At 40.5% G+C, this 25,611-nt stretch overlaps 1 protein-coding gene and 2 long non-coding RNA genes across 3 annotated transcripts; all 3 read right to left on the bottom strand.

Annotated features, from left to right (window-relative positions):
* Positions 1–2,187: 2,187 nt before the first annotated feature.
* Positions 2,188–5,340, bottom strand: LOC139647536 (uncharacterized). Its single transcript, XR_011695525.1, has 5 exons — positions 5,225–5,340; positions 4,663–5,040; positions 3,502–3,639; positions 3,203–3,249; positions 2,188–3,026 (listed from the first exon to the last, which is right to left on the bottom strand). It is a non-coding gene; the product is annotated as an uncharacterized lncRNA (long non-coding RNA).
* A 6,394-nt stretch (positions 5,341–11,734) lies between these two features.
* LOC139647534 (uncharacterized) lies at positions 11,735–14,578 on the bottom strand. The gene is made up of 5 exons (XM_071523450.1): positions 14,378–14,578; positions 13,815–14,222; positions 12,790–12,918; positions 12,443–12,504; positions 11,735–12,216 (listed from the first exon to the last, which is right to left on the bottom strand). Exons 1-5 carry the CDS (start codon positions 14,412–14,414, stop codon positions 12,094–12,096), a joined length of 759 nt encoding a protein of 252 aa, XP_071379551.1. The 5' UTR covers positions 14,415–14,578; the 3' UTR covers positions 11,735–12,093.
* A 2,595-nt stretch (positions 14,579–17,173) lies between these two features.
* Positions 17,174–24,934, bottom strand: LOC139647531 (uncharacterized). The gene is made up of 3 exons (XR_011695523.1): positions 24,860–24,934; positions 24,248–24,463; positions 17,174–17,413 (listed from the first exon to the last, which is right to left on the bottom strand). It is a non-coding gene; the product is annotated as an uncharacterized lncRNA (long non-coding RNA).
* Positions 24,935–25,611: the final 677 nt, after the last annotated feature.

Below are 25,611 nucleotides of genomic sequence, written 5' to 3'. Positions count from 1 at the left end.
GCATTATGTGTAGCTTATTTCAAATATGACCTTCACTGACATTGGTATCCGGAATAATCTGCGCATGTAATCGCACTCTGCCTACGCAGCGCACTAACACAAACTCATTAAACTGAGTGGATGGGGGCTTGAAATCTCTGTACAACACACAAAGATCTGGTCACTAAAATACGCTCTACTCAGAAATATACCGGAAATCCACAGTAGCATCCTGTAGCTGTGGTTTCTGCAGCGCTGCTAACTTCTACACCGTGGTGGGCTTTACTGCGCTTTAACACCATACCACTCTACCGCTCATCTACATTTCAACAGTAATATACTCCAAAATGAGATACCCAGCCACCATTTGAAAAATTCAACATCTACTCTGACAAAGTGATTACATGAAAGTAAAAGTCACTGTTGAATATTGCTATTAATTTATCAGTTATCTTGAGCCATTTACTTACAAAAGTTTAGAGGAATTTTAGAGGATGTTATCATGTGTGTTTTTTAAACATTGAGAAATGAACATTCGGGAACTTTTTTTTTTCGAAAATTGAAAAAAAAATCCTAATTATTCAAACTTTATGTTAAAAAAAAAAAAAAGGCCAGTCCTGTCCCCTGTGTCTTTGATGTCCTCTTCTGACCTCTTTATGGATATGCAGAGGGCTATATTTGATGGTGCGTGTGTGTGGGTGTGTGGGTGTGTCTTTTTTTCTATTTGACTCCGAAGTATGCGCTGTTTTTCTCGACATCTAAGTGCGTACATGTTGAGTTCTGCGAGGGGCCGTATGGGAGTGTGGGTTTCCTGTGTACCTCAGTGATCAACATGATGCGGTTGAGGTTAACTTCAAGATCGGTGGTAGCAAAGCACATCCATTGTTCTTATGTAGGGCAGGTGCTGGACGGAACAGAAGTCCAATTAATCTGCGAAGAACAGTCTGCACACTGCGAGGCTCCCTGCAATTCTTTTTTTAATGAAGAGCCACTGCGCTCGAAACATCACTTCTCTGGTACATTAAAGATAATTGAAGGGAGCCTCGCAGTGTGAGGTTAACTTCAACCACGTCATCATCACCTCTGTATTTTGCTGTAACTTCTTGGAAACTCGGGAGGGGGGACTTCTTAAATGAGCTAAGAAAGTAATTTAACCCATAGCGGCCTTGGCTTTTGCGTGATATTTCTCTGAAACACCTTCGTCATTTTCAGTGTAATTCTCTGTAGCAGAATCAGCTCAAAATGGACTCTACTGTATGAGGTCTGCAGAAGTGATACTTGGAATTTAATCAAACTACATTGGTGAAATGCTGATGAAATAGCAATAGTAGACTCAGCTCTTGAACCACACTGTATTCTCCAGGTGACATTTTCTAGTTATAGTAGAGACTGATGGTGAAGTTGAGTTAAAGATAGGAAACTACATGAAAACACTTAACAATCATCTCTATCACTAAAAAGATCAGATTTCAATCAACAAATTCTTAGTAAGAGTGAACCTGCAGCAGATTGTAATCACAGCAACAACAAACAGACTCTCCATCTAGAGGTTTCTGTACAGTACAACTGGTCAATTTTTAAATTGTTCTTTAAGCTGTGGAGGGAAACAAACCACCTAAAATGCATCATGAAGGTAAGAACAAGAATTAATTCATATGCGCTGTGGTTGATGCCATTACAAGTGTGGATAATTAAGTAAGTAATTCACAGAAAAATACAATGGCAAGACATGTGAGGGCTATTGTCTTATGCAGGCAGTAAGGCATAGATTGATCTGTCATCCCAGTGTATACTAAAATGGTTGGCTGTGTGGCCTCTCTCAATAAAGTCACTGTGTTTTTTTTTCTTTATTGAAAAGACATGCTGTGGGTCCTTCTGATGCTGCTGCTCTGAAATGTAACTGCCCTATATTTGATGTTGAAGCGTACCACAGAGCCTGATGTGCTCTTGGGTGGCACACTATCTTTAACTTCTAAGTCCTGCTCGTAGTTTCAGATTCAGCAGAGTATAACTGACAGGATATACCGACCACACTCAAAATGTGGACTGCCTTTTAACTAAAACTAAAATCAAATTAGCTGTATGCATTGTTAAGCAATACGCTGTTGAAAGAAATTCAAGGGAATACTGTTAAGGACTGTTTTGCAAACAAACTATGATGTATGTAAAATGCATTCGATTCAGTGCAATCAGACTTTATTTGATGTTAAAAATCCCAAAGCATACAAGTGTACATGAAATGGCATAAGTAAAATAAGCTGTTAGACATTGCACACCTAACCCACCATTGCCCACCAATTATTAACTTCAAGATTATTAGTTATGAGCCAGAGGTTAAAAAGAATAAATTTCAGCAAGCAAGTTCATGCTTTCAAAATGTAATGATACGTAAGATAAGTAAGAAGCTGATTAATAGATTGTAATTCTAATAACATACTGTTTGTCATATTTATGTAATACGGTGTCAATGATTGCTGTTAAATGTAAGCATTAACACTGTAAAAAGTGGTGACAAAATGAAAAATCTTCATGGCCTGAGAGATGTTTTCTTGATATGTCAGAATTGTAATTAGAATTGCAAGTAGCTACTGATGCTAAGCATGAGACTCTTCCTCTCCCTTCCCCAGTACACCCTGCTAGTGCTGATGGCCTCATGAATACTGAAGTCAGTGCTCTGGGCCGGATATTCAACTCAGCAACAGAACGCATCTTCGTCCTCAGAGATAAAGATAATGTTAGAGCGAGAGAGTTCAGAGTCAACTCTTCTCAGCAGCATTATTGCTGTGTTTATTATCAGAAAAAAACTGAAATTGTATTTTATATATATGTATCAGTGACCATCATCAGTCAGATCAGTGTGTGTGAGTTTTTGTGTGTGTGAGAGAGAGAGAGAGAGTGAGGCCAGCCTGGCACATTTCAATGGGCACAACCTGGCCATAGAAACAGACTGAATAGATGCTGAAGTCAGAGCTTGGGGCTTTCTTCTTCTTTGGTCTCTGTGATGCCTGACGGATATCCAATGCAGCATAACACACTCCATCTTCATCCTAAGAGACAATTTGACATTTGTAATTTACAATCGTGATCATGTAATGTAATGACCAACTAAATACAATCATTTATTGTTGCACTATTAAACACTTTTCTTTGAATGATCATCACACATTCTATACACATGTGCATAACTGCCCAAATAAAGTAATGGCCATGGTAAATGCGTTACCTGATTCCCTCTTGTTTGACCTCCGGTGTCAAGTCTTTTCTGATGATCTTGAATGAATGAATACAGCATCATTAGACCACAGCCCGCAACGGTACAAAATACATTAAAAGAAGAGTACTGATCTGAGATCAGTTTTAGTCTTCAGTGATTATAAATGGAAATGTTCAGAGAAAATATTTCATGTCAGATTACTGAAAAAAATGTAAGATAAAAAAGAAAACAGAGAAAATGTGTGCATTGCCAAAGCACATGAATGAATGTGAGAATATAGAATAAGTGTGAGATATACAGTAGCTTACCTGTTTTCTGGCAGAGATGGTAAACCAAAACAGAGGAGAGGAGGGAGAAGAAAGCAGCAAAGGAAGGACACACAGTGAACAGCAGCATCCAGCACAGTCCTCTTGGACACTCTTGGGAAGGCTCAGAGTCACTGGAGTCTGGATCAAATACAAAGTTATGTGGATTAAATCTCTGAGTGTGTTGTTTGCCTGCAGTCACATAAAAATGAAAGCATCCAGCACAGTCCACAGTCTTGGGAAAAAGCACTGGAGTCTGGATCAAACATAAAGTTATGTGTATCAAATCTCTGAGTTTGACTACAGTCACATAAAAATGTTAACTCCATTTTTGATTTTCTTACTTGAATTGAAAGTTTGCGTGTATATGGTCATGTGTGCGATTTGTTAGCCATGAAACCCATGGATTTCCAAAATACATGGATGCCAGTCTTAAAATAAGACTTTTTATTTTATTCATGAGCAGAGGACTTTTGGTCTGAGGTTTAATAACTTGAGTTTACATTTCTCACTATGATGTGATAGTTGATATTCTGGGTGCACTATCGATCTCGCCTCTCTGATGGACTTGCTCCAGCCCGGGGCCCCTTACAATTTTCTAAACAAAAAAGTATAATCATTATCCTCTTTTAAATAACTTCGTCATCTGTGTTTCAGGTTATTCCTGCAACAGACACAATGTGGAACCTTTTTCCATGTAGAAGCCTGTTTTCTGAGGTCCTGCACACAAAGTTATCCAAGTCCAAGTCCTCCAAGTCTATGCACAAGATAATAGAAATGGAAAATCATGGGTGAACATTTATGATGATCCACTTCACTTCAGATCTAAGCGGTCTCTCATTTGGCAGGGATCATTTGTAACTCATTTGTGTGTTGTTGTATGATTTCAGATTTTTTTGTTGTTATTTTTACTTTGGATTTGACCTCAGGACCGTCAAATCATCCCGATGATTTCAGCCACATAGGATGCTGTGATGTAGCACATTTTTTTCACATACATATTGTATCAGTAACACTGGTGGACTTAACATCATGATGGCTCACCAACTCCATCATTAATATAGAGAGCCCATTTTTCTACAGTGTAGCGATTAGTTTGTCAAATGGTCAAATTCACTGCATAAATCATTAACACATAAAATGGACCAAGGCCAGAATACTTACTGAATAGGATCCTTGTGGTGACATTTCCATATCTGTAAATAGTTGTCGGAGTAATTTTTTCCTTTTCGTCCACCTTGGTCTCTTCAGTTCCACAGTAGTAGAGGCCCAGGTCAGAATCAGTGATATTCTCAATATTTAGGTCATAGGATTCAGTGGATTGGTTCCTCACAAAATGAAAGCGAGGGAAACGATTCCGTTGATCAATTTTTGTTGTCACAACAAGGGAAGGCTGGTTCTCATGAGAACAGTTCCTGAACCACACTATGTAAACTCCAGTTGAGAATTTGCAGTCACAGTAGAGAGTGATGTTGTCTCCTGGTCTGGCTGTTAGCTCTAACATTGATCCAGAGGTCCCATCCTGACTAGAGAAAACAGCAGCTGGAATAGAAAAGCAATCATGAAAGCAGAGTGAAATGTGAACAGTATTGCAGCGCTCAACATTACAGTAAATGCAGGTTACTGCTCAACACAACAACACTGTGTAGGTATGAATTCATTGTCAAAGTGGAACGTAACAATTAAAACTTGATCTTGATCTTATATAACTGTGTCAAAATATTACCTAAGAGAACGGTCAGAAAAATATGCAGCCTGTCCATGAGTGATGATGATCTGAAGTTGAGAGACAGCGACACAGGTCTTCTTCACATGTCATGTGTGATGAGCACAGACTTTTCCATTAAAGGACATGCAAACAGTGATTGGCTGAATGGAACATTTTCATCTGTGGTTCTTTTCTCTGTGTGTGATGCTAAGTGACGGACTGGGCATTGATGTAAAGATTTCAAACAAATGCTATTGGAAGACACTTGAAGATACATGCAAACAAAAAAAACAAAACCCAACCCCTACCTCCAACTTGGTGCTACATTTTCCACTGATGGGAGCCCTATGATGCTTAGTTCTTTTTCTAGGCTATACAATGCATTTAGTCAAGTCCATCATAGACAAAAAAAAGAATGAATGAATGAATGAATGAATTTCTTTATTTGAACAGGGACAAAATACAAAGAACATTAACCTTATAAAACAAGGAGAGATGTAATGTACCAGGTTTTAGCAAATTGCTATTTTCCGCCCGTAGTCCCTGGGCAGGTAAGTAAAATGATAGAATAGTACGAAAATTACACATTAAAAGTGTACAAAAATACCATGGTAATCAATAAGAGTATACAAACACAATCAACCCCACATCCCCAACCCTGAAACAACAACATTTGTAAATTAGTGTTGTTGTTGGTGGGGAGGGGGTGCGGGTGGGGGACCCGCACCCCCTCCCCACCAACAACACTAATTTACAAATGTGTACAACTTTGCTGTGCGAGTATCCACTGTTTTGTTAGACAGGAAAAGGTTTGAAAATTTGTTGTTGTTATTAGTTCTGTTGGAAGACTGTTCCACTGTTTTATGGCCATAAAGGTGAAAGATGATTGGCCAAGAGAGGTCTTACGTTGTGGAATTCTGCACTCCCCCCGAGTGGTTGACCTAGTGGCTCGTGTTGTTTTTTCTGAGCTGAGTATGACAAAGTTCCTCAAGGGGGGAGGAGCAGCATTATGAATGATCTTAAAAATTAAGCAAACATTTGAGTGCACAATCAAATTTTCAAAATTTAACATATTGTATTTAGTGAGTATATGACAGTGGTGATATTGACGTGTTTTTTTATCATGAGTTTTAAGGGCGCTAATGACTCAAGTGGTCTTAATGCTGTTTTTCCTGCCTGAGACCAACTTGTCATACAGTACGAAAAGTGTGAAAGAATCATTGCATTTATGTAAGTATTTGATGCCTCAACTGTAAGGGAGTTTCTTATATGTCTAAAATTTGCAAGGTTAAATTTCAGTGTGTTTCCCAGTTTTTTGATATGCTTTTTGAAGTTAAGAGTTTGATCAAGAGTGACACCCAAGTATTTAAATTAATCTACATTTTTAATTTTTTGTCCATTTATGTAGATGTCAGGGCAATCTCTAGCGCTTGTATGAAAAGGTTTGTATGGATGCTCTGCCACCTAAACCAGGAGTAGACAACCTTACAACTTCCAATTAGTCCATTTGTACAATGTACAATATAGAGGAGCATCATTTTCTGACATCCAGAGAAGATTTCACAGATATACAGTAAACCTTAAACTCTCAGTGTAACTTCATTCTCCAGCCATTTGCCATTTTGAAAGATTCAACAGTACAAGTTCAGCAGTTGTCCTAATATTTAGGAAAAGATTGAGGGACATATGGGTATAGTTTTGCAACCTATGATATCAGATTCAGAAGAATATATAATTAATCAAATTTACAAAAGGGAGAAATTTACCACTAGAGGGAGCAAAAATCTATAGTTTTCTGCAAAAACACCAAATTGATCTTATACAGTATAAATTCTGATAAATGAAAATGTCTGTATGAAGAGTGTTTTTTGTTTTTTTTGGAGTTGTAAAATATTAGGTTGCTAATTAGTGCTACAAAAAGCATGATGCATTATCTCATGTACAGTAAAAGGAGAGTATATCATTTTATTTTCATTTGAAGGATTGCATGCTTCTCTATGGATTAAGACAATTCTGTGACCCTTGGGAAGATGAAACCATTTCAAAAGCCATGGGATAAACTCAGAAATACATTTGTTATGACCTAGTGGGGGTCATGTATGCTGGCATATTCTGTGGTACGTGTGTATATTGGCATATTCTGTTTTCTCTCTCTCTCCCTCTCTGGAGTGTGGGTAATTGTCTGCAGGTGGGGTTTTACTATTGGATGAACCAGGTGATTGGAGGAGTGTGTCCTGTGTGCTGATTGGATGACAGCTCCAGGGATACAAGGCCAAGGGCGGCTGATTCTATGGGCTCTCTCTTCTTCCATGCTCCCAACCGACCAGACCATGTGATGCAGCTGCTGACCAACCTCCAGTAACTTGTATGCAGTTGCAGTATTTAAGGACTCTGAGTTATCTGTCAATACCTATTCCAGTGGCAGCTCCAGGTTTGTAGGGGTGGGTAGCCTTTTTGTTTAAGTACTGTTTTTTCATGTTTTGGTTCAGGGAGTTAGGTTAGTTACCTATGTTTTTTGTTTCTCTTTATTTTGATAGGTAAATTAGACCTGGTTTTGTATTCCTTTTGTTGTTTTGGCTATGCCCACCCTGAAGCAAAAATAAACAGAATAAACCTGCTACTTTTGAATGTTATACAGTTTTTCTGGTCTTCCTTGGGAGCGGGGAGTCACTCTTTTCAGTTGTGTCCAGTTGCCCTAGGCTGGGCATAACATGAATTGCAGATCTGTGAGGAGTATGGTCAGCAGGAAAGTAGGTTCAACCGCTGACCCCAAGTACGTGTTGATCTCAAAACGAGCACCAAAGCTCATCAGAAGTGTCTAACACATGGCCTGCAGCTAGACAAAGCAAACTCACGATGCTCTGTCTTCACAAAATTCCAGCTACCAAATACACAAAGCTGGATTTAACATAAGCGCCAAACCAAAGTAACATACCCAAAGGTTCCTCTAAACAAAGGCTCACTAGCCAACCAAGACGCACAACACAAAGAGGAAACCAAGCTACAACAAAGCTCACATGCTTATTACCAAAGCTACCAGACCAAGCTGCCAAGTTATGGACACAAGGTAACAACTTCCTCACTAAGGGTGTTTTCACGCTTGGTCCCTTTCAGCCCTCCAAACGAACTCAGAGCGATTAGTCAGCATTTTTTGCGTATATGTGAACACTCCAAAAGAACCCAGACCCCTCTGAAATGAACCGTACTCTGAGTACGGTTCGCTTCAAGTCCGCGTTGCGGTTCGCTTACCCTGTGCATTGTGAACACAAAGCGCTCCAGGTTCACTTCGCCCTTTGCCATTGTATTTTAACCCTCTAGGCTTGCCGTAGACAAATGACATTTTATTGCGCAGGGACGCTCGAAAAAACAAATAAACGTAACCATGGCAACCATGGTAACGCTAGCAAGACTAGTGGACGAGGAGTAGTTTGGTCCGAGGATGGAACTACTGCACTTCTCCAGATATGAACGAAGAACACATCAAACGGCAACTGTCTTCAATGCACAGAAACGCTAAGGTTTTCCTCCAATTTTCAGTTCATATGAAAGCGAGGGGCTTCATTAGGACTGCACTGCAGTGCCGCGTGAAAGTTAAAAAAAAAAACCGAACACGTCCAAAGTACTTTACCACATGCGAATAAATGAGAAAAAGTGGAGAATCCTCTGAAATAAGACACATCTCTCTCCCTCCCAATGTAATTAAACTTTTATTGCCATGAAGTTCAATGTGCTATTATTGGCATGGAGTCCAATGTAATTAAATTACTTTTGTTGGAATGAAGTACAATTGATTATGTCAAAGGTTTTGTGATAATCGATGATGGTAAAAGTAATAAATGAATAGCAAATAATTAATAACAGTAGGCTAATAATAATAATACATAACAGTAAATGCATACATAACAGTAAAGGTCTGAGCTCCAGAGGACTATAGTGTGAACAGAAAGAGGACTGAGTCCTCTTTCAAATGAACTGACAATGTGAACGCAAAAAGAACTGATTCCCTTTTCTGTTGGTCCACTTTAAGAGGACTGAGTTCAGTTCGTTTAAAGAGGACCATATGTGAAAACACCCTAATATTCTAGTTCCTTACCCAAACCAAATTCTACCACACCCCTAGCCATTTTGAGGCATGCCAGGCTCAAAGTGGACAATATGCAGCATACCATCAAGACCAGACAAAGGACACAGGTTTACTTTACACTACTAGCCATTGTATGTTTAACATTACAAACCCAAAAGACAACACAACTACATGTACAGGAACATGTGCAATGGTGAAATCAAAGATAGCCACCACAGAGTCCAAGCTCCCCAGCCCTAACTAATTCCACTTAATACCAACTAGTTTCATCCCTAGTCTTTGGACAGATACTTGTGGTGGGTACTTATGCACTGATTCCACTGGAACCAAAAAAGGCAACCAGAGACTGGCGACCCTCCGGAAACCAGGGAAATGCTCCCAAGGCATTGTCTTCACCCACGTTCTCCGCCATACTAAAATTAAAACAACTGGTTGGTCTCCTGTTGAGATCAACCACTTCAGCCTACCAAGGGGATGCATGGCTCTTCCCAACTGAGATGTGGCCATAGTCACCAACTACATGTGCCAGTACTTACCTTAAATGCCAAACAAATGGGTCTGCAAACGAAACAGTTGGGGACAAATGCCGCTCCCTTCAGACATCCACCAAAAACATACACCACAAAAGTAACCTGCCTAAACAACAGAACAAAAATCTCTTGCGTGATGCTCCCAAAAATCTTACCCACAATGCTAAATACCAAAGGCACTTTAATCTACACTGCTAAAAAGCACCTAAACTCAATTTAGAATACAAACCACAAGGGTCACAAGCCACAGTAGTCACCAGTATACCAATCAACAATTCCACATCTGTCACACTAAGGCTAGGTTTAACCTTTACCAAAACGAGTTTGGACCCCGGACGAGCCCCCATTTGTCACAAACTGGCTCAGGGAATGTAACAAGGAGGGAGTCCATGCAAGAGGTTTACTTAAAACAAACAATTGTAAAAAAAAAAAAAACTAAGGTTAACACAAATTAACAATGGAGTGTGTAGATCAACATGGTAAGCAATGCAAGCAGTGCATGGATATGTGGTTGATGTGCTGTGGTGGTGTTGAAGGCACAAACCAAAAGGGAAGTGATGCCGAGTGGATGTCAGCTGTAGGAAGGGAGAGACAAGCCGTGCGTTTCATTAGTCGTTTCAACCGGCCCTCGTTGACTTCCCCTTGGCACTTCCCCTCGGGGGAATACCCGTCACCATCTTAAGTGTCATTCCATTACTCTGATAACTCAAGTGAACTTTCTGAGATTGACCCTTCAAGGGCCGAGGGAGCGAGTCAACAACGATGTAGACTTCACAAGCGCATATTTCCCAGGATGCATTGTGATCGTCCGTCAATTCCGGCGCATGAACAGGTGATGAATATAAATGCAAGTAAACAAACAAAATTTAGAGGATGTAGAAATATTTTTGAAATGAACTCATCTGCAATATTTCATTACTCATTGTTCTTTGTAATTTTTATTATTTTTTCTTATTATTAATTATTAGGCCTGCTTAAGGGCAAGTGCATTCCATTTCTAATATTCTGCTCCCCCTCGGACCCTGCACCCCTGCTCTGCAAGTGGCCACTCGCGTTACGTGTGGTGCTACGTATTACCAAGTGCCGAGGGGAAGTGAAGGAGGGCTAGTTAAATGACTAATGAAACTGAGCTAAAGTGAACACATGGGCCAGTTTATATAGTCCAAGGGCCCAGGTGAGCTTAATCAGCTGACGACCCTCCACTGTCAATCAATTGTCTGCTGAGGTTGGCCAGGACAGCCTCCAAGACAGGGGGAGGGGCGTCACAACATTTGTGATTTTTCTTAGTTCACTTTGGAGATACAAGGCTTTTACCTGACAGCAATGATATGAAAAGCATTGCACCCTGGTCTATGCTATCAACCTCAGAGGATAGCTGCCTGAGGTGGTGTGATGATAGAAACAATGCCTGCGGTGCCAAAGCTCTATGTTGATAAATTGCTTCAACAACCAAAATACTCATTCCTTTTCGAGGGGACCTAAACATACTGCAATATCATTGATACAGCATGTGTACGTGCATGTGTGAGTATGCACATGCATGTGTTGGTGTGCCTTTTTGTGGTGTGATCTGTTCTGCAAACACAGATGCTCTGATGTCTACAAAAAAATCACTCACACTCTACTTGCCACATATGCACTGTTCAGTGAGACAGAGGTTTGGTGTGTTTGAATGAAAACCAAACATGCCTTTGATGAAGAAAACGTGATTCAAGTCTCTGTTTGTTCTGGTAAGAGCAATAAGATATGTTCATAATACAGTACAACATAATGGGGTCTTTTACTCAAGTCTTGTTTTCAGGCCGGTCTGAGTCTTCACACACTGACACACTTCCTTACTAACAAGATCATCTCCTTTGTGAGGTTAAGAATCACCAGTCCATGCACTATTCAGATTGTATTTTCATGTACGGATATCAAACAAATATCTTTAGAAATAATGGTGTGGCATTGATTTGTATGTACCTTTAAAATTCATTTGGGGGATTTCTCATGTGCTAATATCCACTGTGAATGATACCAACCAATTTTTCTGGCTGAAATCTAAACTGAGTCCTGTGATTTAAACTATATTTGTTTGTCTTCAGGTGCTGTCGCCTCCACTCAGAATAGGATCTCTATAGCAGAGGTGGGGCTGAGACAATCGGAATGACTAAGTGCTCTAAACTGTGACTGCAGATGGTCTGTTGCAGTGTAAAAAATGTTTAAATTCTTCCATCTTGTTATTTCCACTTATGCCTTCATCTAATTACTGACAATAATTTTCTGCGCCTTTACATTCTACTGGTATTGATGGCAGAATAGGTGCTGAAGTCAGAGCTCGGGGCTTTCTTCTTCTTTGGTCTCTGTGATGCCTGACGGATATCCAATGCAGCATAACACACTCCATCTTCATCCTAAGAGACAATTTGACATTTGTAATTTAGAATCATGATTATGTAGGATACTATGATTTGCTATTGAACTATTAAACACTTTTCTTTGAATGGGCCACGGTCATCACACACTCTATACACTCGTACGTAACTGCCCAAATAAAGAAATGGCCACAGTAAATGAGAGATAAAACAACATGCCAACTAATACACATGAAGACTGATAAAAGCTGCTACTGTTGGTTACCTGATTCCCTCTTGTTTGACCTCCAGTGTCAAATCTTTTCTGATGATCTTGGGGTTCTTTAGCTGCAGAAATGAATATAGCATCATTAGACCACAGCCTGCAACGGTACACAGTACTTTAAAAGTAGAGCACTGATCTGAGTACTGAACAGTTTTATTCTTCAGTTGAAAATTAACATGGAAATTAACATCTCTTAACATGAAAATGCTGAGAGAAAATATTTCATGTCAGATTACTGAAAAAATGTAAGCTAAAAAAATAGAGAAGATATGCATATTACCAAAGTGCAAATATGAATGGGAGAATTGAGCTCTAAGTGAATAAGTGTGAGATATACTGTAGGTTACCTGTTTTCTGGCAGTGGTGGTAAACCAAAACCGAGAAGAGGGAGGAAAGAGCAGCAAAGGCCGGACACACAGTGAACAGCAGCATCCAGCACAGTCCACAGTCTTGGGAAGGCTCAGAGTCACTGGAGTCTGGATCATATATAAAGTTATGTGTATTAAATTTCTGAGCTTTGTTTGACTGCAGTCAATTTTTTTGTGAATATGGTCAAGTGTGATGATTTGTTAACCATGAAACCCATGGATTTCCAAATTACATGGATGCCAATTTTAAAATGAGGACTTTGTGGTCTGAGGTTTAATAACTTCAGTTTGCATTGCTCACTATGGTGTGATAGTATCTATAATTATTCATTATATTATATATGATATTCTGGGTGCACTATTGATCTTGCCTCTCTGATTTATTTATTTATATAGCACTTATTTAAACATGGTCACAAAGTGCTTCTGAAGGACTTGTTCCAGCCTGGGACCACTTTTACAATTTTCTTTAGAGTAAACAAAAAGGTATGATCATTATCCTCTTTTAAATGACTTCTTCAACAGTGTTTCAGCTTATTCCTACAATGTGGAACCTTTTTCCAAGTAGAAGCCTGTTTTCTGAGGTCCCACATGCAAAGTTATCCCCCAAGTCTATTATGCACAAGAAAATAGAAATGGAAAATCTTGGGTGCACATTTATAATGATCCACTTCACTTCAGATCTAAGCGGTCTCTCATTTGGCGGGGATCCCTTGTAACTACTGTTGTTATAGTATGACTCCAGCCTATTTTTAAACTCTGGATTTGACCTCAGGACCTTCTAATCATGCAATTGATTTCAGCCACATAGGAGGCTGTGATGTAGCACATTTTCACATACATACTGTAACAGCAATACTGGCGGACTTAGCATCATGGCTCATCAACTCCGTCATTAATATAGAGAGCCCATTTTTCTACAACGTAGTGATTAGTTAGTCAAATGGTCAAATTCACTGCATAAATCATTAACACATAAAATGGACCAAGGCCAGAATACTTACTGAATAGGATCCTTGTGGTGACATTTCCATATTTGTAAATAATTGTTTGAGTAAGTTTCTCCTTTTCGTTCATCTTGGTCCCTTCAGTTCCACAGTAGTAGAGGCCCAGGTCAGAATCACCGATATTCTTGATCTTTAGGTCATAGGATTCAGTGGATTGGTTCCTCACAAAATTAAAGCGAGGGAAATGATTCTGACTTTTTGGAATTCTACTGGTGACCATCTGTGACTGATGTATTGTTCTCACAACAAGGGAAGGCTGGTTCTCATGAGAACAGTTCCTGAACCACACTATGTAAACTCCAGTTGAGAATTTGCAGTCACAGTAGAGAGTGATGTTGTCTCCTGGTCTGACTGTCAGCTCTAACTCTGATCCAGAGATCCCATCCTGACTAGAGAAAACAGCTCCTGGAATACAAAAGCAATCATGAAAGCAGGGTGAAATTAGTATTAGTATTGCAGTAAATAGAGGTGCTCAAAACAACAACGTGTAGGTATGAATTCATTGTCAGTAGAACATAGCAATTAAAACTTGATCTTATATAACTGTGCCAAAAGATTACCTAAGAGAACACTCAGAAAAATATGCAGCCTGTCCATGAGTGATGATGATCTGGAGTTGAGAGGCAGCGACACAGGTCTTCTTCACATGTCATTTGTGATGAGCACAGACTTTTCCATTAAAGGACATGCAAACGATGATTGGCTAGTTAAATTGAACATTTTCCATCTGTGGTTCTTTTCTCATCTTTGATGTAAAGATTTCAAAGAAATGTCACTGGAAGACACTTGAAGATACGTGCAAACAAAGAAACCAAAACCCAACCCCTACCTCCAACTTGGTGCTACATTTTCCACTGATGGGAGCCCTACAATGCCTCGTACTTTTGTGGGCTGTACAATGCATTTTGTCAAGTCCCTTATAGAGAAAAAAAAAAAACTTTTTTGGATGCTCTGATGCCTATAAACCAGGAGTAGACAACCTACCAATTAGTCGATAGGGTTGGGATCAAAGCATGTTTGTACAATATAGAGTAGCATCATTTTCTGGGATCCTGAGAGAAGATTTCACAGATATACACTACACTTTAATCTCTCACTGTAATTTCACTCTCCAGCCTTTTGACATTTTGAAAGATGCAACAGCACTATAGTTCAGCAGCTGTGATACATTGGTATAATGGCTATAATATCAGATTCAGAAGATTAATTAATCAAATTTACAAAAGGGAGAAATTAAACACTAGAGGGAGCAACAATCTATGATTTTCTGGAGACACCAAATTGATCATATACAGTATAAACTGATAAATGAGACTGTCTGAATGAGGAGTGTTTTTTGACCTGTCAGTAGTTGTAAATTAATGGGTTGATCATGAGAACTACAAAAATCATGATGCATTATCCAATCTAAAGAGGAGAGCATATTGCTGTTGTCATATGAAAACCTTATAACTCCAATTTGGTGATTTTCAAGGATTAAGACAATTATGTGACCCTTGGGCAGATTAAACCATTTCAAAAGCCATGGGATGAACTCAGAAATACATTGTTGTCAAGCTAAAACCAAGGCTGTTTTTCGTAGTTCCTGAAAAGTTGGCACTTTGGAGATACAAGGCTTTCACCTGACTGCAATGATATGAAAACCATTGCACCCTGGTCTATGCTATCAAACTCTCAAATAGCACATCTCACCTCAGAGGATAGCTGCCTGAGGTGGTGAGATGATAGAAACAATGCCTGCCGTGCCAAAGCTCTATGTTGGTAAATAAATACTCATTCCTTTTCAAGGGGACCTAAACACACTGCAATATCATTGATACAGCGTGTGTACATGCATGTGTGAGTAGGCACATGTATGTGTTGGTGTGCCTTTTTGTGGTGTGATCTGTTCTGCAAACACTGACACTTTGTTGTTTAAAAAAAAATCACTCACTCTACTTGCCAGATATACACTGTTCAGTGAGACACAGAGGTTAGTGTGTTTGAATGAAAACCAAACATGCCTTTGATGAGGAAAATGTGATTTTGTTCTGTTTATTCTGGTAAGAGCACTAAGATATGTTCATAATACAACATAATAGCATCTTTTGCTCAGTTCAAGAGGTGTGAATGTCTTGCTTTCAGGCTGGTCTTCACTCTGACTCTCACTTCCTTACTGACACGATCATCTTCTTTGTGAGGTCAACAATACTCCATACACTAGCTGTTTTTCATTCAGGTTGTATTGTCATGTAAGCATATCAAGATTTTTAAGTAGTGGCAGTGGGTACAAACGATAGACCTTTTGAGAGAAGTGATACTAGTGGTCCCATGAGATTCTTACATGATAGATTAATCATCATCATGTAATCGCGTGCTGAACGGTGACTTCGCTCCCTTCCTCTAAAAAAAGCAGCTCTCTAGGCAGATGCTGAGAGTGAGGAGGATGTAGAACCAGAAGGAGCCGAGGCTCCTCTCTCCACGAAGTCGTCCTCCCTGGAACATGTGCAGTCAGTGGATGAATTATCCTGGAAGCGAACGTGTCCCCTCGGCCCATTGAGATGAGCTCCTGGGGTTTAACCAGTGGTAGACTGTGTTATTCTCGTAGTCCCGTAAATCACGCTGGAATTTCTTGAATTTATTGGCCTTGATCTCTTCCCTTAATTTATCTATTGAAGGCAAAGTCATTTTCAATTTGGCTTGGTAGTCTTCCAGTATGGGTTTGTCTTTCACCATATTTAATCTGGATCTACTATTAATATAATTACTATTAATATATTATTTGTCTGCACAAATTATTAGTCTTAGCATCCCACTATTTATCTTTATTTTGAGCTGTCTTATTTTTCCTATGTTTTTTGACGAGTTTTCCGGTCATGCTATGTCATTTCCTGCTTTTATCACTATTTCTAGTGACATGTCAGCATAAGTCTAGCTTGAAACACGTTGCAACTGATTAGCTGCACCACCAAGCCTGTATTTGTGTGTGTGCTTTGAAGTGCTTGTATTTTTTCAGCACTATTTATAACAGAAAAAATATTTGTTTTGTGCTTTATGTAGCTGCCCTTGGAATCAATCAATACGCAGAGAGTCTCTGACGGGTGCCTTAATTTTATTGTCTCTTCGAACACCTTGATGAGCACCGTGAAAACTATAAATGAAAGTACAAAACAAAAGACAAATGCTTATTTTTAGTTTCACAAGTGTAATAAATTGTTGCTTTAAAGGCACTTTACTGAGCACAGTGAAATACAATAAGCTCTAAGTAAATTGTATGACTTAATATCCAGTTTTAGTGTTTTAACTATATAAGTACAAATAATGCACTTTAATCCATAACATATACATTTTGTTAGACAAAAGAGTATGTATTAAACTTAAATTCACAGACACTGATATAGTAAATTAGTGCTGTTGGACTGTCATGTGTAGAATAGCTGACATTAGTTAATTAGAAGCAGCATTACTTTCAATGACGCTACAAAATAAACAAAGACATACACTTCAAGGTTTTGTAATACTTGCACATAAATTGAAGGCTACATACCTCGCTCCGCTTACCAAGGGTGCTATATTTTAAGAAAACCTCGTAGGTATCGCCACACTGTGGGTCTTGCCTGAGTTTAAACCAACAATAGAACATGTCTGTAACAACGTGAAATATCAGCGGCACAACTGGCCAGAATGTAAACAGTACACGGCCAAGAATACAGTGTCAAGACAGGGAAACTCACTCGGTAAACTCTGATAACACTTTATAAAACCATCAAAAAGAAACGGGAATGGAAGCAAAGGTGAGTAACGCAGCCATAATTAGCAGCCTTATTTCCCGCTATCTCTGCAACTCGCATTCTTCCGCTGACGTCACAACGTAAACAACTGGTTGCTAGGGCAGTCTTAAAGCGATCTACCGTCATTTACACTCCCACCAATCATGTTATGATGAATGAACATAGTTAAGTTAACAAAGACTACATGAATCATACATGATTTCTAGATTATAATGAATGACCTCTTCTTAAAGCTGCACAATTAGAAAGTTTAGGTTTATAATGCCTACGTCACTGCTTACTGATCTTGCAAATGTTTAGAGGTTTGCATAAGGGAATCACGCATATAGTGAGTCATGCACTCTCGAGAAGGAGCACTAACTTCTGGATGGGCCGTTCAAAGATGGAAGGTTTGAAGGGACTATCTGATTTCCTTGGTGGTTTCCGCTCTCCAACTTGTACCTTGACTCTACGAACTAAGCCATCGCCCTGTTCCATTGTTTCAACCACTCTTCCTAGCTGCCACTGGTTTCTTGGAAGAGTGTCGTCCTTGATAATGACAATGTCATTTACTTTGAGGTTGCGCCGGGGTACATGCCACTTCTGCCGTGTAGAAATGTTCAGGAGGTATTCTCTCTTCCAGCGACTCCAGAACTGTTCAATCAAATATTGCACTCGGCGCCACCGTTTTGTTGCATACACATCTTCCTTTACGAATTTCCCAGGAGGTGGGAGAGCAACCTTAGACTTCATCAAGATGAGATGGTTGGGCGTCAAGGGCTCCAATGATTTAGGATCGTTGATTCCATCTACATTTAACGGACGGCTGTTAACAATGGCCATAGCTTCGTAGAATAGTGTTCTAAGTGAAGCGTCATCAAGTCTGCCTGGACACTGAGAGAAAGTGGCATTCAACACGTTTCGCACAGTCCGGATTTGGCGTTCCCAGACACCACCGGCATGACTTGCTGAGGGAGCGTTGAAGATGAATTCACATTGTTTATCAGCCAAGAAAACTTCAAGTTCCTTGGTGTTACATTGCTTGAGTGCTTCTCTGAACTCGTTTCTGGCTCCCACAAAGTTTGTGCCATGATCGCAGTGGAGTTGGCGAACGGCTCCTCTGAGGCTAATGAAGCACCTCAAGGCATTGATAAATGTATCTGTCGACAGATCTTCAAGCATTTCGATGTGAACAGCTCGGGAAGAGAGGCAAGTTAAGATCAATCCATACCTCTTGCATTCTTTACGGGCTCTCTTGATGACAAATGGGCCAAACACATCCATACCACAGTATGTGAAAGGAGCTGAGGCTTCGACACGTTCTTTAGGGAGCTCAGCCATTTGTTGTTCCTCTGCTGGTCGTCGGAGTTTCCTGCATCTCACGCAGTTGTGTATCAGCCTGGCAACAGATTTGCTCCCACCAATGACCCAAAAACCATTTACTCTGAGCTCCATTTGAGTTTGACTTCGGCCTTGATGACAAATTCTGTCGTGGTAGTGGGACAGAATGAGTTTGGTGATGTGACAGTTTTTTGGAAGAATGACTGGATGTTTTAGTTCTTGACTGAGAGATGACTTCTTTAGCCTCCCACCAACACGAAGGAGTCCCTTATCCACAATAGGGTCGAGGTGAAAAAGAGGACTTGAACTTGGAAGACTGACTCCTCTTTTAAGTGTCTTCATCTCTTGAGGAAAGGCTTGCTGTTGGACAAGCTTGATTACCACCTCAGCCGCTCTCTCACGTTCTTCGATGGTCACAAGGTCACTGTGGTGTTCTTGCTTAGATGCCAGCCTCTTAATTCTCGCAACGACCTTTAGGAGCCTTGTCCAAGAAGAAAATCTACTTAGACAACTGAGAATGTTGAAGCAATCATTGGTCGTGGTTGCAGTCACCTGAACTGCTCTAACTTCAGGATCGCCAACCAGCAGTTCAGTAGAGAAGGTAGGTCTTGGTTTCACTTCTCGCTCCCACAGAAACTTGGGTCCTGACATCCAGATTGTTGAGGAGATATCGGAGGCATGAAGACCTCTAGAGGCATGATCAGCTGGGTTTTCTGTCGTGTCAACATAATGCCACTGACTGGGATTTGTTTTTTCCTTTATCAGTTGAAGGCGATTTGCGACAAATACATGGAACCTTCGTGCATCATTATTGATGTATGCCAGCACGACTTGAGAGTCTGTCCAGAAGAACTCCTTGTCAATTTTCATTTCAAGTTCAGTTTTTAACATAACACTTGTTCTGGCGGAGACTACAGCTGCTGAAAGTTCCAACCTTGGAATGCTTGTGATTTTTGTGGGTGCAACTCTTGCCTTGGCCATCACAAGGCTGCAGTGGACTTCATTATTGTCATTTATGTACCTAATATAGGAACAAGCACCATACCCGACATTACTGGCATCCGAGAAGTGGTGCAGTTCTGTCCTCACGATGTTGCCAAAGTTTTGTGGATGATAGCATCTTGGTATCGTGACTTCCTGCAGCTTCCGGAGACCATTTTTCCACTCCTCCCACCGTGGGTATAAATCCTCAGGAAGTGGATCATCCCATCCAATGCCCATACGGCACAGTTCCTGTAGGATACACTTTCCATGCAGGGTGAATGGGGAGACAAACCCCAGTGGATCATACAGAGAGGCGATGACTGACAGAATGCCGCGGCGAGTTGAAGGCTGGTCCTTTAAGTTGACGTTGAAGCTGAAGGTATCATTTTCAATCGACCACTGAATACCAAGTGCACGCCCTACAGGTGCTGCATCCAGACTGAGGTCAAGAGGTTTAGCAGTTATTACCCTTTCCGAGGGATCCACACAGTTGAGGACTTCTTTCTTATTTGAGTTGAACTTATGCAGACGTAGACCTCCTCTTTTGCACAGTTTTTGTGCTTCGATGATCAATTTCTTGGCTTCTTTGATTGATGGAACGCTGGTTAGCCCGTCGTCTACGTAGAAGTTCTTCTCGACAAAGGCTGATGCTGAAGGATGATCAGATTTGTGTTGCTGTGCCAAATACTTCAGGCCAAAGTTCGCGCATCCAGGAGATGAGGCAGCGCCGAAAAGGTGAACTGCCATCCGATATTCTTGTGGTTCTGTTTCCAAATCTGCGCCATCCCACCAGAGAAACCTCAGGTAGTTCCGTGCTTCAGGAGAAACAAAGAACTGATGAAACATTTTTTCGATATCACAGATCACGGCCACAACTTCCTTCCGGAAACGACAAAGAACTCCCACTAGGGAGTTAATTAGGTCGGGGCCAGTCAGTAGAGTGTCGTTTAGAGAAACACCACAGAACTTTGCTGAGCAATCGAACACAACCCTTAGCTTGTCTGGTTTTTGTGGGTGGTATACACCGTGGTGGGGAATATACCACACAGTCTCTCCCTCGGGTGTTGTGGTGACTGGCTCTGCATCACCTCTTTTGATCATTTCCTCCACGAAGGCCTTATAGTGGTCGTAATACTGTTTGTTGGCCTTCAATTTCTTCTTTAAATGCTGCAGGCGAATAGTAGCCAGTTTCTTGTTGTTTGGTAGTGAAGGTAGGGTGCTACCCTTGAAGGGGAGGGGCATCTCATAATGCCCATCCTCCTTCTGCTTAATGTTGCCACTAAGGAGCTGTATGAAGCGAACATCGTCTTGTGACACATACTTGTCTTCATAATTCCTCTCATTGAAGTCTGACTCTAGGGTTTTAAGAACGTCAGTGGCTGATGGAGCTGGTATTTCCTTCACTGCAACTCGATGTACAAAACTCTGGCTTCCCTGTCTATCGAGATGGGGATTAGATGAGCCTGTTATACTCCAGCCGAGCTCAGTTCTTTGTGCGAATGGTTCATTTTCACCGCCTGTGATGACCTCCAAGGGTGCTAGTGCTGATGGACAGTCATATCCGATCAACAGTCCCACGTCGCAGTCTTGGAGTGGTGATAACTTGTCAGCTAAGTGTTTCAGGTGTGGCCACAGCAGCGCTGTCTTCTCAGTTGGGATGTGAGATTTGTCAACTGGAATGAAGTCCCTAGTGTAGGCTTGACGTAGCTGAATGTGGTTTTCAGAGTGGATTCCTCTAACTTGTAGGCCACGGGCAATCTTACTTGCTATGATAGTGTCGATAGCTGTCATTGTACTAAGCTTCAATTGCACAGGTGGAGCATTCACATTTAGCTCATTGAGTAGATTTTCCAAAATAAATGTGGAATCACTCTGTGTGTCGAGTAGAGCATAGGTAAGAATTTCTCTCTGTGGCTCTTCCACTGATGACAGAAAGACTGGGACAATACCGGAAGTGGAGGATGTACATTGAATCAATGTGTGGGACATCACCTTGTGGACTTCCTGCCTTGCACAGTCTTCTGTGGAAGTGGGACTTTTCTTAGATGCTTCCATAGACGCCTTGCCTTTCTCGTCGTGCAGGCAGGTAGGATGACGCCGGCCACATGTGCCACACGTGTGTCGCCTTTTGCAATCTTTGGTTATGTGTCCCTTCCACAAGCACCCAAAGCAGAGACGATTTTCATGAATGAATGCCTTTTTGTCTTCAATGGGTTTTGCTGCAAAGGTGGGGCATTTAGCCACGCCATGCGTTTCATCCTGACAAACTGGGCAAGGTGGTTTTGGCTTAAAGTTGGTTGCTCTTTGTGTCTCTGAAGTGGAATTCTTCATTTGAGTACTTGTGTTTAGAGCCTTGGCTCTTTTGGGTAACCTATCATCTGTGGTCTTGAGGTTCAACAGGAGTGGAGAGGCGATGGGATTGCAAGCTATCCGGGCTTCCTTTTGCATAAACTCTGTAAACCGTACAAAACTTGGGTAGTCTCCAGATGCGTCCAGCTCTTCCACGACAATTCGGCTCCATCTGTGCACAATCCAGTCAGGTACTTTTTTAAGCAACTTGTGATTTTCCTCACAGTCGTTTAAGATGGCTAATCCTTTGACATGAGGCATAGCCTCAACACAGCCTTTTAGGAAGTCTGCAAATTCTCGAAGTGCAAGAGGATCATTTCCACCGATCTTGGGCCATCTCACAAGTTTGTCTCGAAAAGCCTTCTGTACGATAAACTGGTTTCCATATCTCTCCTGTAGCACAGTCCAGGCGCCCTGGTATGCATCTTCTGAGTTTCTATAAAAGAATCCCTCCACAGCTTTGCGTGCTTCTCCAGCAAGATAATTTTTAAGGTAGAGCATCTTTTCACAAGCTGGGATGGGCTTCCGGTCAATAAGGGCCATAAAGGACATCTTCCAGTCTATAAATTTTAAGGGGTCACCAGTAAATGTTGTTGGTTCTGGGGGGGACAGCCGGCTTACACTTAAAGAGCTTGCAATAGCCTGAGCTAGACTGACCGTATCCTGAGTTGTCGATATTTCAGGGAATGCTTGTTGAGGCTGGAATGACACAGCTTTTGGGTCTAGTGAAGTTCTGGATTCAATCTTTTGGTGAGCAGAGTAGGTCTCATGATCAGTTTCTTCCCCATAATTCTTAACATCACCTTCAAGATTATTATAAGCCCTCACCCGGGCTGCTGCTACTTCAACCTCCTTTTCTACTTGTAGCTGTTGTAACCGTGTCTTCTCCTCTTCCAGCCTTAGTTGCATCTCTGCCTCCTTCTGCCTTATTTCCGCCAACATTTTTGTTTCACTTAGTTTCCATTCATTCTCTAGTTTACACAGTTTTGCTTGTTGAGCATGGATTTTCTGCATAGCTTTTGCCTGTTCTAGTTTTACTGCAAGTTCTGCTTCTGCATCTGCTCGTTTGCTAGAGACTGCAGAGGAGGCCCTTGAGTGGGTTTCTGATTTCTTTGATAACCCTGAGATTATTGTCTCAGTATTTGTGCATCCAAAGATGGACCCGTACTCATCCTTATTTAGTGTCATCCTCACCCTTTCTTTCTCGAGTTGATCATTATAGGCCTCTTTAATTGTCTCTAGTCGTTTACTCACAAGATCACAGATCTCGGCTGTCAGGATGACACAAGCATCCATTCTCTTAACAATGTCTGGAGTAGTAGTACGGTCGCGTCTAATGGGCTCGTAATGTTGACGCACTGTGTCATGTTTGTCTTTAATGTTTTGTTGGATGTTATCGAGGTCATCTTGTGAACAAAATGTTTTTAGTATTGTCCTGGACTCCCTTGCTATTTGTTTCCAGGAATCATAACTCTTATTGAAGGCTTTCTCATGTTTTTTAGCTTCCTGGTCATGCATCTCCTGACCTTTCTCTGTTAAAGTTCTTTCACGGGAGCTTGATCTGACCTGTTGTGTGTTTGCAGGGTTGCTCATTTCCCGATCAGGCGATGACATTTTAACTGGGCTGTGTAACTGCTTAATTAACTGTGTTCTTGAATGCTTTATCGGTTTTCAAACTTCAGTAAGCAGTGATCTACCCTTAGCACTGAGCAATACAATTTCAATCAGAGATTTGCAATTTTGGATATTCAAAAGATTTTAGCAGAGATAAGTTAAAATTGTGATGAGAAAAGATGTAATTTATCAACAATCACACAATTTCCCTTTTTAAACGTTTTCAATATCACAAGGTTCAGGAGTTATGCTTTTATGAGATAATACCCTTTTTCTGGTTTAAATGCTTAAAGTGTTCTCACTGTACAATCTTTATTTTCTTTTGTTAGCCAAAGTCTCTCGCTGCATCTGTAACATCTGTACTTTTGGTGTGCAGTCCGTTTCAAATCTTGCCTGGGTGCAGAAACGTAGGCTGGGTCGACTGCTTGACATCAGGCGTTCTTGCATCTGCTCACCATAGGCGACGACAGCACAGACGTGTTGGATAGCTCAGATGTTGCGTCGAGTTTTCACTGTAGCTGCCCTTGGAATCAATCAATACGCAGAGAGTCTCTGACGGGTGCCTTAATTTTATTGTCTCTTCGAACACCTTGATGAGCACCGTGAAAACTATAAATGAAAGTACAAAACAAAAGACAAATGCTTATTTTTAGTTTCACAAGTGTAATAAATTGTTGCTTTAAAGGCACTTTACTGAGCACAGTGAAATACAATAAGCTCTAAGTAAATTGTATGACTTAATATCCAGTTTTAGTGTTTTAACTATATAAGTACAAATAATGCACTTTAATCCATAACATATACATTTTGTTAGACAAAAGAGTATGTATTAAACTTAAATTCACAGACACTGATATAGTAAATTAGTGCTGTTGGACTGTCATGTGTAGAATAGCTGACATTAGTTAATTAGAAGCAGCATTACTTTCAATGACGCTACAAAATAAACAAAGACATACACTTCAAGGTTTTGTAATACTTGCACATAAATTGAAGGCTACATACCTCGCTCCGCTTACCAAGGGTGCTATATTTTAAGAAAACCTCGTAGGTATCGCCACACTGTGGGTCTTGCCTGAGTTTAAACCAACAATAGAACATGTCTGTAACAACGTGAAATATCAGCGGCACAACTGGCCAGAATGTAAACAGTACACGGCCAAGAATACAGTGTCAAGACAGGGAAACTCACTCGGTAAACTCTGATAACACTTTATAAAACCATCAAAAAGAAACGGGAATGGAAGCAAAGGTGAGTAACGCAGCCATAATTAGCAGCCTTATTTCCCGCTATCTCTGCAACTCGCATTCTTCCGCTGACGTCACAACGTAAACAACTGGTTGCTAGGGCAGTCTTAAAGCGATCTACCGTCATTTACACTTTATATGGTTTCACACCTTTTCTATATTATATACATTTAATTTACATTTATAAATATGTATATATTATATATATTCTTTGTTGTCATTATTATTATTCATATTATTAGATTTTCCAAACTTCTAAGGAGCTGCATCTAAAACTGAGTCCATCACACCTTTTTATGGTTTTGTGCTATGACAAAATTATAACTTTATGATATGATTTTTATGAACTGTATCAAAGGTAGAAAGGTAGACACAGCTCTTAACTAGTTTGCTTCCTTATGGGCAGACATTTTTCTGGTACCATGGGTTGCTCGACCTTGTCTTTTTTTTTTTTTTACTTATTTTATTTAGTATCAGTATAATCTGACAGCCAAGCTAATCTGACATTT

This window comes from Centroberyx affinis, unplaced genomic scaffold, assembly GCF_046629955.1.
Source record: "Centroberyx affinis isolate AG114_WGS23_722 - 3 ecotype Tasmania unplaced genomic scaffold, CSIRO-AGI_Caff_v1 ptg001089l_1, whole genome shotgun sequence".
Lineage (NCBI taxonomy): Eukaryota > Metazoa > Chordata > Actinopteri > Beryciformes > Berycidae > Centroberyx > Centroberyx affinis.
This window is presented reverse-complemented; position numbering and strand designations above follow the sequence as displayed.